Here is a 15,784-nt window from a genome sequence, read left to right on the forward strand (position 1 = left end):
GTTTCATCAAACTGAGGATTCCCGTGAGATTTCATCATTTCACTGTACTGTAATGTTGGAGGTGGGTCTACCGGTCAATCGGTTGATTGACCCACCGGTCGACTGGCTCATGCAAAAATCTGTTTCAATTGGCCTACGAATTGGGTGATAAAAGTGCCTAATCGGTCGATTCACCGGACGTCCTCTTCGCTTTTGATACACACTATAGCATAACTATAACCATTGGACCTACTCGTATCAGATTGAGAAAATCAAATTTTTTTTGACTCAGATTTGGTGAAAATTTTACTGATCCGTTGGAGATATTCTTACAGATTTATATTTCTTTGTCAATTATTTTATATTATTAAATTTTTTTATTTTTCTTAATCATTCGACACAAAATTATAAATTATATTTTTTTCATCAATCATAATGGAACTATTTATTACAATTTTTACAGGTGATTATAATTTATTTTAATTTAAAAAATAATTTAAATAAATTTAAAAAATTAATTATTTAAAAATTAAAATTAATTTTATTTTTTAATTACCAACTTTTAAATTAAAAAAAAAAATTCACCAGGACCAAAATCTTAAAGCACCACGTGACTGCACCCAATAACAATAACCACTCCTAAGACCAAGCTTCCAAAACCTCGAGTTAAATCCTAACCATGGTTTCTTTTCCTCTTCACTCAGCGCCAAGAAAAATAAAAACCAATCTTCTGTGTGTTCATAACCTTCTCTCTGTCATGGAGACGACTTGGACCAGTTACTCCGGTCGCCGCTCAATCAACCTCCGCCTTCGCCGCCGCGAAGATTAGGTCAAATCATAATCATCGGTGAAGCCTCAACTCATATCCAGATCTCTTTGTGAAGTTGAAGCCATGGAAGACGACGAGAAAGGAGCTCTGGTGAAGAGCTTGATTGACATCGTCAACGACATATCGGCAAAATCAGATTACAGGTATGTGGTGAAGAGACAGTATTGCAACCTAGCGAGGAGGTTGAAGATGTTGATTCCAATGTTCGAAGAGATTCTGGACAACAAAGAGCCTGTCCCTGAAGAATCGTTCAAAGCCCTAAAGTCGTTGAAGGAAGCTCTGGAATCAACTAGAGAGTTTCTCAGATTCGGAAACGAAGGCAGCAAGATTTACCTGGTTTGTACATTCGATTGTTGATTAATCTGATGATTTCGTTAACGATTCGTTTAATTGATCTGTTGATTTACTTTTCGCTTTCTTCTTCTTGTTGTTGTCTTCGATTGATTTGTAAATTGCGTGTTATTATCAGCTTGTTTGCTGAGAAAATTGGAGAACAAAACTGACAAAAACTTGATTTTTTTTTCCCTCCTTTTGGTCGTATGCTGTGCGGAATTTTTGTTTTGCTTTTTTAATTTTATTTTATTAAAATTTTCTTTTCTACATTTTCTCTGCAACCAAACGATGGTTAGTTGGCTTCTTTATCTGATTTTAATCAGGATAAAAAAACTAAGCAGTGAGTTTATTGGTCAATACTGTTAGAAGTCTCCATCATGAATTTTTAAGTTTTGGTGAATGTATTATAAATTATGCTGAGTGTCAATGCTTGAGTGAAATTCTGAGCTTGGAGGGAGAAGAAAATAAACTAGTAGTCTGCATTAAGTTCATAAAATATATATATAATTTTGCTTTCTAGGATTCTTATATGCATTTATTAACTATCGGCAATGTAATTATGACTAAGATTTTTGAGCTCTTTAATCTCTAATGTTGCCAAAAAGCATCATCGATGAGTTGGTTACAAGTAGGAATTGGAAAATGCCAGGCCATCATTGAATTGATATATTTTCTTTGGATAGAAGGAATCACCTGTTGGGGGTGATGTTCCCACTCTGAAATCACAATTTTACAGGTTATTGTAAGAATTGAATTAGAAATGCATTCCCGTTGAGTTAGAATCACGGTTCTTACTGGGATGGATCTACTCAAATATATGAATCACAAAGAAGAATCAAAAGAAAAGTTAAAATATGTAGAGAACAATTATATAGTATGAGTTGTAAAAAATGATGAACAAATCAATCTACATCAAAATGAAAATGGCAAAAATGGAAGAACCAAGTCGCTATAAGATTGTTTTTATATTATTTGTTTGTTCAATCACAAGATCATTTTGCATTTGAATGGAGATTAATTTAGGGATCCAAGTCAGGTTGATTGTGATTTTATATTTTCTTTTTCCATTCTCCTTCCATTCAAATTAAATACATATTTTTTGAGCTGTTCAAACCATGTATTAACACTTCATACCTATTTTGAAAGATCTAAAGATCTCTAGAGGAATTGACGGATGAGAATAATTCAAATATTCATTTCAAGAAAAGTAAAAATATTCAAATCCTCCCAACTTAGCAAAAGGCGTGGTGACTGTTCATACTTAATTGTAGACATCATGTAATACAGATTATGCTGTAATATATATATATATTTATGTATATGTGATTGTGCGTGTGCATGCACACACATGAAAAGACATATTGATGTAGTTATCAATGTACATATGTATAGATAATTGACTATATTAGTCAGGTTGGTAGCAAAAACAGAAATGATTGGCTTCAGTGGGGCTAGGTTCATGCACCAAACCTAGAACTTGTTTTGGGGTTTTTCTGGATGATCAGGTCATCTACTGATATTTTACTCTGTTATTTCTCTAGAATTCCATTGCTTTGATAATTGCAAAAGAGCACAAGAAACAAGTGCTATGATGCATTAATGAAAGTCGATTTATGGTACTCTGATTCTGGAGAGAGGTTGTATATTATGCTTGACAACAAACTAAGCAGGCCTTTTATTTATTTATTTATTTTTTGGACTAGGGGCTGATTTGAGATCAATTTACCGTTGCATATGATGTAGTCATTATTATTGGATAATATAGGACAAATTTTACTAATTTTTTTTTATTCAGAATGTGTACCACATATTAACTTGTACTGGATGATGTGTAGTAAAAAAAAGATGTTCTATTGGTGCATTATGTGTATAAACTTACCATTTGTTTTACCTCTGAAAAATTATCTTCACCCTTCTTTTTTTTTTTTTTTTTTTTTTTTTTCTTCCTTATGAGAAAACTTAATGACTAATACCCTGAGTAACTTCTCTGTTCCATATATGTTGCCACATCTAGCAAAGCCAATTGTACTCTTTATTGTTATGTAGTGCTATTTATGTGATTTTTACATTAAAGGAGACTAAGGTGGTGCTTGGTTATCATTTTGGGCTAAATAATCACAAAAAGACAAAAAAAAGTCAAAAAATCACAAAAAAAAAAAAAAAAAAAAATCCACTATTCCAAAGCTAAAAAGCCAAAAAAGCCAATCAAGAATACCAAACAAACAAAAAAGTCCCAGGTTAAAAAAGTCAAAAAAGCCAACTAAAAAAGTCATTGCCAAACGAAGGCTAATTACAATACTTTCTGTTTTAATATTTAAAAGCATGTGTAGAATTTTCCTTCCAGAGTTTAGGATAAGAATGGGGATGGGATAAATGTAGGATAAGGCAGGTTTTCAATCGTTCCTACTCTACCTCTTCTTTTGAAACCCACCCCCAGCACAAAAAAAAAAGAAAAAAGAAAAAGAGAGAGAGAGAGAGATAGAAAAATAAAGGAAGAAAATTTATAAATTGGAACTTGGAGCTGGATGATATATTTGAATTAACTCATTAAAATTTTTGTAGTGCGGATCATATGCTTCAAGATAGAATCATGTCAAAGTGGATAACTAACCACCTATTCCACCGTTCGGCAGTTCTGCAGCCAGTAGGCCAGTTGCCTCTTATTTGTGCACTGAAAGTGCATTTTTCTTCAGGCGCACACATTTGTCTTCACAGTGTCAATTATATTTGTATTTAATTGAAAAGAAAATATATTTGTATATAAATTTGATGTCTATTGAAAAGGATACTTGAACTATAGGTACATATGTATTCATGTATACTAATTAATTACTATGCTAAAAGCTTACCTCTTGACAAAATATACCTGGTGCATGCCAAATTTACCCTGCTTCCTTGGTGTTTTGGTGCTCAAGAGGTATTTGAGATCCTATGGTACAATTATGTATATACATTACACACATTTGTAATCTACATTTTTCTGATTGATGCCCATGCAATTGAACTGCACCCTGGCTGCTAGCTTTTATGTTGCATAATTTTAATTTTTTTTATTATTATTTTTTTTAATGTTGCTCATGCAGGTCCTGGAGAGGGATCAGATTATGAATAAATTCCAAGAAGTGACGGCTTGTTTAGAGCAAGCTCTGGGCGGAATTTCCTACGAAAAACTTGATTTATCAGACGAAGTCAAGGAACAGGTGGGATTCATCCTTCTAAAATTCTGCTGACATTTTATTGAGACCTGATTATGGAGCATTTTTTTAATATTATATAAAGTTTATTCATTTGTGATACAATACCATATGATTCATTCATCAAGAAATGCCCTTTTTTTTTTAACTTGAAAGAAGGAAATCATTAAAAGATCCCAAGATGTATTCTCATTCATTATGTAACAAACTGAAAGAGTGCTTTTATACTTCCTTTAATCAAAGAGTGCTTTTATACTTCCTTTAATCAAGTAGTTGAGCACTCCCCCAAAAGCACTATAGTTAAGTCTAATATTTTCTTCCCCTTCTATATATATCTTCAGGTTGAGCTTGTTCTTTCACAATTCAGAAGAGCCAAAGGAAGGGTTGATGCACCCGATGTTGAGCTGTATGATGATCTCTTATACCTTTACAACAAAAGCAAAGATGTGTCTGCAGATCCAGCTGTCATAAGGAGAGTGGCTGAAAAATTGCAGCTAATGGGAATAGATGACCTCACCCAAGAATCACTAGCTTTGCATGAGATGGTTTTTGCCAGTGATGGAGATCCAGGGGAGAGCATAGAGAAGATGTCAATGTTGCTTAAGAAAATTAAAGAGTTTGTGCAGACAGAGAATCCTGATTTGGGTTCTCCTGCACAGGAAAGGTCTATTCCTTCAAGTTGCAGTGAACAAGTGTCCACTGATGGGAATCACAAACCCCCTATTATGCCAGATGATTTCCGCTGTCCAATATCCCTGGAGTTGATGAAGGATCCTGTTATTGTCTCCACGGGGCAGGTAGTGTTCCTGCACCTCTCATTCTTTGATAGCTAAAAGTCAGTTGCATCATAAACTTTTTCTCCCCTTACCATCCAAACCTTTTGATGTCTAGGTGTACCTATTAATACATGCTCCGTGAGTGCACAGAATAGAGAGATTTGCTTTGTGACTTCAATTACATCATTGCTTTACTGTTCCTTAATATGTTTCCCTTTTTCTCTGCTGTAGACTTATGAGCGTTCCTGCATCGAGAAATGGCTTGAAGCAGGACACGACACTTGTCCACAGACACAACAAAGGCTCACTACCACTGCCCTCACACCCAACTACGTTCTACGTAGCCTTATTGCCCAGTGGTGTGAGGCAAATGGGATTGAGCCACCTAAACGACCCCACTCTCAACCCAATAAGACTTCATCGGCTTGCTCACCTGCTGAACGTACCATAATAAAAACTCTTCTCGGTAAGCTCACATCCAGTAACCCTGAAGATCAGCGATCCGCAGCCTGTGAAATCCGCCTTCTCGCCAAACGCAACGCTGACAACCGTGCCGCCATTGCCGAAGCAGGTGCCATCCCTCTGCTTGTAGGCCTCCTTTCAACACCTGATTCCCGCACCCAAGAGCATGCTGTCACAGCGCTTCTTAACCTTTCCATATACGAGGATAACAAAGGAAGTATCATATCCTCTGGGGCTGTCCCTGGTATAGTACATGTGCTCAAGAAGGGAAGCATGGAAGCACGGGAAAATGCAGCTGCGACCCTCTTTAGCCTCTCGGTTGTTGATGAAAATAAGGTTACAATCGGTGCCTGGGGGGCGATCCCACCACTCGTAACACTGCTTAATGAAGGTACTCAAAGGGGGAAGAAAGATGCTGCGACAGCATTGTTCAACTTGTGCATATACCAAGGGAACAAAGGCAAGGCAGTGAGGGCTGGAGTCGTGCCCACATTGATGCAACTGATCACAGAAACACAAAGTGGAATGGTGGATGAGGCGCTAGCTATACTAGCGATACTGTCTAGCCATAACGAAGGCAAGGTAGCGATTGGAGCTGCGGAGGCAATACCGGTTTTGGTTGAGGTTATTGGAAATGGGTCTCCCAGGAACAAGGAGAACGCTGCTGCGGTTTTGGTTCACCTCTGTTCAGGAGACCAGCAATATCTCATAGAGGCTCAGGAACTTGGTGTGATGGGCCTACTGGTGGATTTAGCACAAAATGGCACAGATAGAGGCAAGCGAAAGGCTGCACAGTTGCTCGAGCGAATTAGCAGATTTGTTGAGCAGCAGAAGCAGGCCCAGGCAGAAGCTGAGGCTGAGGCTGAGGCTCGGGCTCGGGCTCAGAACCAGCAATCACTACCGTCCTCAGAAAATGGCGTTGATAGTAGAGAACCGGTGTGTCTCTCTTTTGTTGGTTTTGCTTCGACTGATTTAGAAGGGGAAGGTGGAAGATCACAAGCTCCTCAGTGAAGTTGATACATTTATTTTTGTTGGGTTGAGGACCTACTTATAAGAAATTATTGAGAGTCGTCAAAGTGGAAAAAGAGAGAGAAGGGGCTGAAATGTGACATTGTACCATTGTAACATTGTGTAAAACTGTAAGCATCCTCAGTTTTTTAATTGAAGGAGATGTTTTCCCAGTTGAGAATAAAAAAATTTGTTCCATGTTGCAGAGTTTAGAAGGATTTAAAAAGAAAAATGATCAAGAAAGATGAAATTAAAATTGAAATTTTATGTTGTCATCAACAAAGGATGAATGAGTGCTAGAGCACGGAGTAAAAAAGGTCCTTACTTATTTGAAATAGTTGGAGTTTATCGTAAATTGAAGAAATAGTAATAATAATCAATTCTAACTTTTTAAATTAAATTTTGTCTTCTCGAAACTATTATTCTTTCTTGAAATTACAAATTTTCACCAAATATTATTTCTAATTTTTATTTTTTATATTTGTTTGCAATCTCTTTAAATGAAATAGCGCATACTTCTTAAAACAGGGAGAGGCAATGGCCCAAGTGCCCTTCAACTCCACCCAACAACAAACTTATATATTATTTAATATTGGATTTATTACACTTTCTATTCTTAAATTATCACCAAATTTTGTATTTAGTCCCCAAACTATCAATTGAATCTATTAAATTCCTAAACTATCATCAAATTCTCTATTTAGTCCCTAAAGTATATAAAACAAAGTCTATTTAGTACCCTAAACTATCGATTGAATCTTTTAAGTCCCTGAAATATTTTATTCAAACCTATTTAATCCCTAAAAAAATTGCAAAAATAAAATATATGTCCATACGCATTAGAAATTAGTAAAAAATCTTTCCAATTAAGATTTTATTATAGAAAAATCTTTTAAATTTTTATTGCCTTTAAAAGATATTTTATTTCGTTGTGTGTTTAAATAATATTAGGATTTGATTTTTCAGTCTTACCAATATATTATATGAATATTAGATATACTGAAGAAGTAGAATTTGATAGTTTAAATAATAACACTTCTCTACAAATAATAATAGAACAAAATAATACATTAGGCCTAGTTTGACATGTTTAAAAAAAGTCAAAAAGTTACTATCATGTTTAAGTCACATCATCTTATTTAAGTTACATTATCTCTCTAACACATCACTTCAAACCCAATCTATATTTCATAAAAAGTCAAAAAGTGCACTTATTTAGGACATCCCAAACAACAGTAATAAAAAAACTTAGTGCAAAACTTAAAAACAATCAATTAGAAATTATAAACGAAATCTGACATATAATAGTAGATATTAAGGCAAGCATGTATCTATTGTAGAAGATAAGTAAAAAAATATTATAGATAATTACCCTTATCTCTATAAAGGAAATTCAATATATGGATTGGCGCCCACTTTTCAAAGACTGAATAAAAATTTAAGATTTTTTTTTTGAAATAAAATTTTAACTAGCCTCCGTTTGGGAAGTGGGTTGGCTTTTTGACTTTTTGGCTATTTTAGTCTGGTTTGGGAAGAGCTTTTTGGCTTTTTGGCTTTTTTGACTTTTTTTGTGAGAGAGGATTGTAATAATTATGGGTTGGATTTGATATTTTGTTTTTTATGGCTAAAATAGCCTATTTTGTTTTTTGTGACTATTTTAACCAAAAAAGCCTGGCTTTTTTCTTCCTAAACGGAGATAAGGTGTTTTACTAATTTATAATATTTATGGGTTTATATTTTATTTTGATAATCTTTTTAGGGACTAAATAAGTTTTAATTAAATACTTTAGGGATTTAATAGATTCAATCGACAGTTTAGAAACTAAATAGATTTTGATTTATATATTTTAGGGACTAAATAGAGAATTTGATAATAGTTTAGGGACTAAATAGATTCAATTAATAGTTCATGGACTAAATAGAGAATTTGATGATAGTTTAGTAGTAAAAAGTAGGGGTGTTCGCAGTTCGGATTTAGACGGTTTGTGGATAGGTTTGGACCAGCCTGCATCTATGCAGCTTGGGGAAAAGACAACCTGCAACTGCCTGCAGTGCGATTTGCGGTTTGTGCGGATAGGGTTTGCGGATGTATGGACGGTTTGCGGATTGAATTTTTTTCTTCAAAAAATTATTTTTGAGCCTTATTTTTTTCCATTTTGTAAATATTTATTTTGGGCCATTTTCTCCCCATTTTCTAAAATGTTCCAACATTAATAATTAATGATTAAAACTTATAAAATTAAAAACACAACAAAATTAATTCGTAATACAAACAAATCATTCAAAATCTTAAATCAAATCATTAATTAACACAAACACATATTTCAAAATCTTAAACTAGAACTCCATGTTCATTACGGAATTTAAAATTCCAAATCACACTTCATTCGGGATAAGTTCAGTTATGTAACAATAATGATATGATCAGTATTTATTCAGTTTTCAGTTGATATAATACTATTAGCAAATGTAATGTTAGAGTAAGTTCAAAGAATAAAGGGTGTTTTGTTTTAGGCAAAAATATCTAGGTAGGATATAGGAATAAAATCAACGGTTAACATAAATAAAAAAAAAGAAAAAAGAAGTGCGGGTGGATTCTTGGGAGTGCAGGTTAAATCCGCAACAACCTACCTGCAACCTGTAAACATGCCATATGTCAAACCGCATACGCTTGCATTGTATTTGCGAAACTGTCCATTTATATGTGGGTTGGACAGATTGAGCGATTTTTGTGAATCGGATAAATCATTATCCACTTCTAATAAAAAGTGTAATAAACCATTTAATATTTATTATATATATATATATATATATTATACAAAGGCATTGTTTGGCATGATCTAAAAAAAGTAAAAAAATCAAAAAATCATTATCCTATTTAAGTCATATCATCTTATTTAAGTCACATCACTTCTCTAACACATTACTTCAAACTCAACCCATACCCAACTCATATTTCATAAAAAGTCAAAAAGTACATTTATTTAGATAATCTTAAACCACCCCTTAATATTTATTCATTACAACCGAAGTCAAACTTAGTGGATGCATTTTCCTTCTTAAATATATATTTTTAAACACAAATTAAAACAAAATAAATTATATATTTATATTGTACAAATTAATATATGGCTATACATGATATATATAATTTATAAAACATAAAATAATCGGACAGGAATTGGATATCTGTTTACAAGCTCAATCTGTTTAATAAAATAATTTTAAAATTTAGTCCAACCCGACATTATATGTTAGACTATAAATCACATGCGCTAATAATAGTAATTTAAAAGTCAAAAAATTACTTAAAAAATAAATTAATAAATTTTAAAAAGTAAAATATTTATTTTTATTCACTTTATTTTTTACATATTTTTTAAAAAAAATTAAAAAATTATTCTAAACATATTATTTTATCTCATATTTTAATAAACAAATTAAAAAATCATTTAAAAAGTCTATCCCCAAAACCACCGGTCCCACCCCTAATCAAGAATGGGGAGATAAAGAGAGGTCTAGAAAAGCGAAAGTTGGCTTGGAAACAGACCTTTTAAGGGAGGGAGCATTTCACGCCTGTCCATGTGGGGGTGATAGATACACAGATTAAAATTTCGTTTGAAAATTAAATATTTTAGTCAAAAATTTAAAAAATTATTCAATTTGTCTAGTTTCATTTTTACAAAAGCACTTTTCAAAAAATTTTATTTTCTTATTTTTCGTATTTTTATTTTTATTTTTATTGAATTTTTTAAAATATTTTAAGCAATTTTCTTTTTTTACTTTTAGACATACCTAACATAAATATACTTAAAAAATAAAAAAATTGTGAAAAAAAACCTTTTAAAAATTCACTGAATACCAAAAATATAAAAAAAATACGAGAATTCAGTACATTTTTTTATATTTTTATGTATTTATTAATTTTTTAAAATATTTTTTCACAAATTTTTTATTTTTTAAATACATCTAAATAAGATGCATCTAAAAAAGTAAAAAAAAATATTTAAAAATTAAAAAATATTCACTAAAAATAAAAAAATACGAAAACTAAAAAACTCAATTTTCAAAAAATTTAATCTAAAAAATTCAAACTAAACACACTGATTATAAATTATTATATATATATATTTTAATTTTTTTACACATCTATTTTATAAAAAATTAAAAATTATTAAAATAGTCTGTTTTTAAAAGATACCTAAACTTCTCTTCAGTTCAAAAATTAAACACAACAGCCATCATGATGTGCTTTTAATAATTAAAATTATTCATTCTATAAAGATTTGATAATCATATAATCTCTTTATTTTATTAGATTTATTTTATGAAAAAGAAAGTAAATGATCAATGTGGTTTTGAAAATAGATTATTTATTTGTTTTAAAATAAATATCATAAAATAAAAATATTATAATTATCAAATCAATCTAAATTTATTTATAAGTAATATTTATATAAATAATTCAAATCATAAAAATAAAACACGTTTTACAGATATGAACGACACCTTTCAATTCAAATTTTGAAGCGGAGACAAGTATAATCCCATGTACATGCACGTCACCCAAGCCCTCTGATTGCTAGCTCTTCCTCGCACCTGAAATGATTTAGGCCGTTCTTTTATGTGGAGTACACGTGGATGGTTCAAATTGATTTATCATATTATTACACTGTTACGTGTAAAATATTATGAGAAATTTATTTTTTAAGTATTTGTATCCCAATTAGTTAATAAGATATTCTTATATTCTAATAGATCCTATTGTTTGGACATTTGATTTATCAAATCCTAATTCTCATATTTAAGATATTTTATACACATTTCTACCCTTATAAATATTTTTTGAACGGTTAGCAATTTGGTGATGTGAACATTCGTATTTTACAATGTGAATATTCACATTGACGTGTGAATGTTCACATTGATATATTAACATTCACATTGATAGTGTGAACATTCACATTGACGATGTAAACATTCACATTGATGGTGTGAATATTCACATTGACAATGTAAACATTCACATTGATAGTGTGAACATTCATATCACGGAACATTCACATTGTAAATGTGAATATTATTAGGAATATTTTGGTAACTATGTCATCCATAAGATTTATTGAAATATAAAAAAATAATATAAACTAAATAGAATATAAGTAGATAAAAAGAGATTTATGAAAAGTGACCCAAATATTATTCCTCACATAAAAAAATTAAAAAAACAAAAAAAACACAACAAGAACAGCACAACAGCTCACTTTTATTTTTCTTTTTTTTTCCTTTCCTTTGGTTTTACATATCAAAATTTAACTGTTTTAGCTGCATACGTCCTCTGACCCAAACTTGACTGTCTCTGTAATGGAGAGAGAGAGAGAGCTTTATTGTCAAAAATCTGTTTTGATTGCTTTATTGGTTATTGCTAGGTCGCTCCTTGGTCCTAGCAAAAGCAAATCACTCTGTGATTCCTTTCTTTTTAGCCTACCAACCTCAGTTCCCCGGTTAGTGTTTGAATAATATATATATATATATATATACATGTAATTATTAGCGTGGAAGATCTGCGCTAAAACATCTTCTTTATTCAAATATAAGGCGTTAATGTAACATTTATACGTAGAGAGAGAGACTAGAGAGAAGGCAAATCAAACCAATCCAAGCAAAGTGAAAGCCAAGTTTTCCCAATGTGAATACTAAAAATTAGAAAGCGTTCTGGTGAGATCATCAGTCATTTTGGTAATGATTGAGTGATATTGTTTCATTAACCAAAACTAAAGAATCTCAAAATTGATCTTGTTCTATCTTGATTAGAAAATTTATTTATTTATTTATTTTTTTAAAAATATATAAATAGAAAGTTATAAGAAAAACAAGAAGAAACCTTAACGATATGTTCAATCAAATAATTTGGATCAGTCTACATATTTAAAAAAAAAATTAAAAAAATATTCAGAATTTATAATCAAAGGTCAAGATTCATTCATGATATATCTCACAATAAAAACTTTAAATATACACTTTACATCTAGAATTTTAAGTAATTTTTTGATTGGTTTTTCTGAAAACGCAGACTTTCCCAATTTCAATTCCTAGAATACCATCTTGTTTGGACACATTTTGGTTAGCCAAATACAACAATCTTTCTCACCAGGATATGGTTGAAATAATGCATGGTTTTGAGTGGTATTTTGGCGTTTTCTGGACTCTTGTCAATCTTTTCTCAACTTCCATTTTCCAAACTACAAAATAATTCCCTCTGTGGATACTCTTATTATTACAAAATGATTAGTAACTGTAATATCACAATATGGTATTCTTTCTCATAGTGCACAAACTTAGGAGTCTTCATTCAGTGAGCTCAAACTATTTAGTGATGAGAGCTATTATATATTATCAGATGAATTTTACCATTCTAAGATCTGAATACATATATCAATTGATCTGAGTTCTATCATTTCATGTGAGACTATCATGTGTGTGTTCAGTATGAAATTTAATGCCTCTATACTATTTTTTTTTTTTTTTTTTAAATGTGAAATTCAGCAGGTTAGAATTATCATTTTCCCTCCTAAAAATATTAATGTGAGTAGATTGAAAGATCTTTCTTTCTTTTCCATTTTTTTTTTGGGGGGGTGATGAGTGGATAGAAAGATCAAGAGAGAGAATGATCACCTATATTCTAATACTAATAAAATGGATAAAACTTTTTGTATATGTCCTCTATTTTTTGATGAGGCTTCAGCTCTTAATTTAGCAACTAGTGCCTTGCCTAATAATGCAGCTGCATTTCATTGATCAGCAAAACTCATGACATCAAATTTGGAAGACAAATGTTCTTGAATAACCAGGGAATCTAAACCAAAACATATTTTCGTGGAGCAACATAATTCTGGTTTAATTAAATTTTGAATGAAATTTGTGTTTGCATAGCACAATACATAACAATTCACATCATCACTTTCCTTTCTCAGTTGAAAAAATGGACTCTTTGGAGTGATCTGTCTCTGAATGAAAACAATTAAACTATAATGACAATGCCTAAAGAGGTAAGTAAGGAAAGAAGTTTGCAAGAAAATGTTTTCCATGAAAATACAACAAAATCACACTTCTTCTTCACACACACTTACCTAAACAAACCCACAAAACACAAGCCCTTCTAAAAACATAAACAACATAAACAAAACCACATATAGGTAAGTAAAACACAAACACTACCAGTTCCTCAATTAAGCCCCGGCCACAATTTCATCGCGTCTTTTTTCCAGTGTTGATTGATGCTTGAGGGTCAAGTTGCTTCAGCCCTTGCAAAACTTGTGTCAGTGAGTAGTTGTTGATTGAAGCTTTCTAGCTAGGCACAAAAAAGGAAGCTTCAAAATCAGAGCCATCTTTCAACAATATTGAATCATGAAGGACAATCTTATACTTATAAGAGATGACTGGTGGAAGATGAGTTTACACCAGCAAACTCATTCCATGTATTCCCAATCCCACCACAGTACTGGTAATTTTCTGTCATACCCATAAACTGCCTTGGAAAATTAAGCCCTTGGTTGTTCATATTCTCTTCCATTTTCACTGAACCAATCTGAGTACTAATACCAGAAGATTGTGCTTCAAATCCTTGACTTTGGTAGGACGGGTACAACAAATTTGTGGGTGTCTCAAGACCACCCAAGAAAGGCAACCTCCACTGCTCCACCCCTCCACCACCACCTGCTGCCGCCATCTGCGCCTGAAATTCAGCGATATTTGACCCAATATTGTTCCCTCCACCACCACCACCGTACTGAGCTAGGTTTTGTAGAGCTGCCATGAATGGAAATTGTGGTGGTGGAGGAAAATGACCAGAACCACCAGATATATTATTATCTGTGCTGCAGCTAGAGGGACTGGCACTTGTTGACTTAGAATTAGGCCTTGTTCGGTTCTCAGATGTGACCTGAGATTTTGAGCTACTGTTGTTCTTGATTTTCTTGCTTCTCCGGCAGCCACCACCCACCGGAACACTCCTTAGGGCACCGCCTCTTGTCCAGTACCGGCGACACGTCTTGCAGAAGTGTCGCGGCTGAGAGAGGCTGTAATTGTTAAAGTAGCAAAATTTAGTATTAGTGGAATCGCATCGCGGGCAGTTTAGACCTGCCTCTGGAAGCGGTATCTTTGCTATCCGAGCTCGATCGACCATGGAACCTGGTCTGACTGAGCCACCATCGCTGCCGCCAATACCACCACTCAGTTGAGGTGGTGGGGATGGGGGTGGGGGCTGAAGTTGAGAATTTTCAGTGACACCTCCTTGTCGATGATGGTAATTTTGTTGCTGTAACTACAAAACCAAAAGGAAGAAAACAAAGAAAGTCAAGAAAAACTAATATATGTGGTATATTCAAGAAGAGATTACAAAGGAATATGAATATTGATCATCTTTTGAATTGAAGAAGATATGTGGAAAGAAAATTGGATAAAACTTTACCTGGTGGTGCCAATTGGGATGATCCAAGTAGACTGGAACAGATGAGAAAACCATGTTTTTAAGATTGATCTTTATTTCTTTTAAAAAGGGTGGTGGGTTTTTTTGGAAATATATGGCGGAGAATCACAAACACACTACTGAGAGGTGAATACTGAATACCAGAGAAACAAAAGAGAGAGAGAGAGAGAGAGAGAGAGAGAGAGAAGATGAAGGAAAGATGGGAGGAGAGGGCTTGTTTTGTGCTTTTATTATTATTACTGTTATTTTAGGCTCTCATTCTTCTCCAAATCTCTTTTTGTTTTTATTATATTTTTAGGGTTTTTTTTTTTGAGTGGGCGAAGTTTCTTCGCCTTTAAGCTTCTTTGTGATGCGGTGGTCTTCGAGTTAGTGCTCGGAAAAAGAAAAGAAAAGAGAACTCATGCATGGAAGAGAGAGAGAGAGAGTGATCACTGTCCGTGTCTAGCTGGCCATGGCAGTGGGATCACCCCGCGTAATTGAATTTCTAAATGGGGATAGGGCACAGGTCACATTAGCAGTTCACTAGTACTACCATGGTATCCCATACAGAAATATTACCAATCATAAAAAAAATATTCCAAAATTAGTTGTATGTTATAAATTTAAAATTGATATAATATGAATTTCATCTAGAATGATTGTGATTTAAAAATGTATTATTCTTAATATTTTTTTAATTATTTTTTCCAAATTTATAATATTATTGATTATTATC

General features: G+C 32.7%; 2 protein-coding genes across 2 annotated transcripts; one reads left to right on the forward strand and one right to left on the reverse strand.

Moving 5' to 3' along the window:
• Positions 1-571: 571 nt before the first annotated feature.
• LOC114290816 (U-box domain-containing protein 13-like) lies at positions 572-6,779 on the forward strand. Its single transcript, XM_028234794.2, has 4 exons — positions 572-1,144; positions 4,225-4,341; positions 4,677-5,132; positions 5,343-6,779. Exons 1-4 carry the CDS (start codon positions 872-874, stop codon positions 6,582-6,584), a joined length of 2,088 nt encoding a protein of 695 aa, XP_028090595.2. The 5' UTR covers positions 572-871; the 3' UTR covers positions 6,585-6,779.
• Positions 6,780-13,647: 6,868 nt separating this feature from the next.
• On the reverse strand, positions 13,648-15,525 carry LOC114290847 (dof zinc finger protein DOF3.6). Its single transcript, XM_028234857.2, has 2 exons — positions 15,052-15,525; positions 13,648-14,904 (listed from the first exon to the last, which is right to left on the reverse strand). Exons 1-2 carry the CDS (start codon positions 15,103-15,105, stop codon positions 14,008-14,010), a joined length of 951 nt encoding a protein of 316 aa, XP_028090658.2. The 5' UTR covers positions 15,106-15,525; the 3' UTR covers positions 13,648-14,007.
• Positions 15,526-15,784: the final 259 nt, after the last annotated feature.

The sequence above is a fragment of the Camellia sinensis genome, chromosome 14, assembly GCF_055761805.1.
Source record: "Camellia sinensis isolate YWXY chromosome 14, ASM5576180v1, whole genome shotgun sequence".
NCBI lineage: Eukaryota > Viridiplantae > Streptophyta > Magnoliopsida > Ericales > Theaceae > Camellia > Camellia sinensis.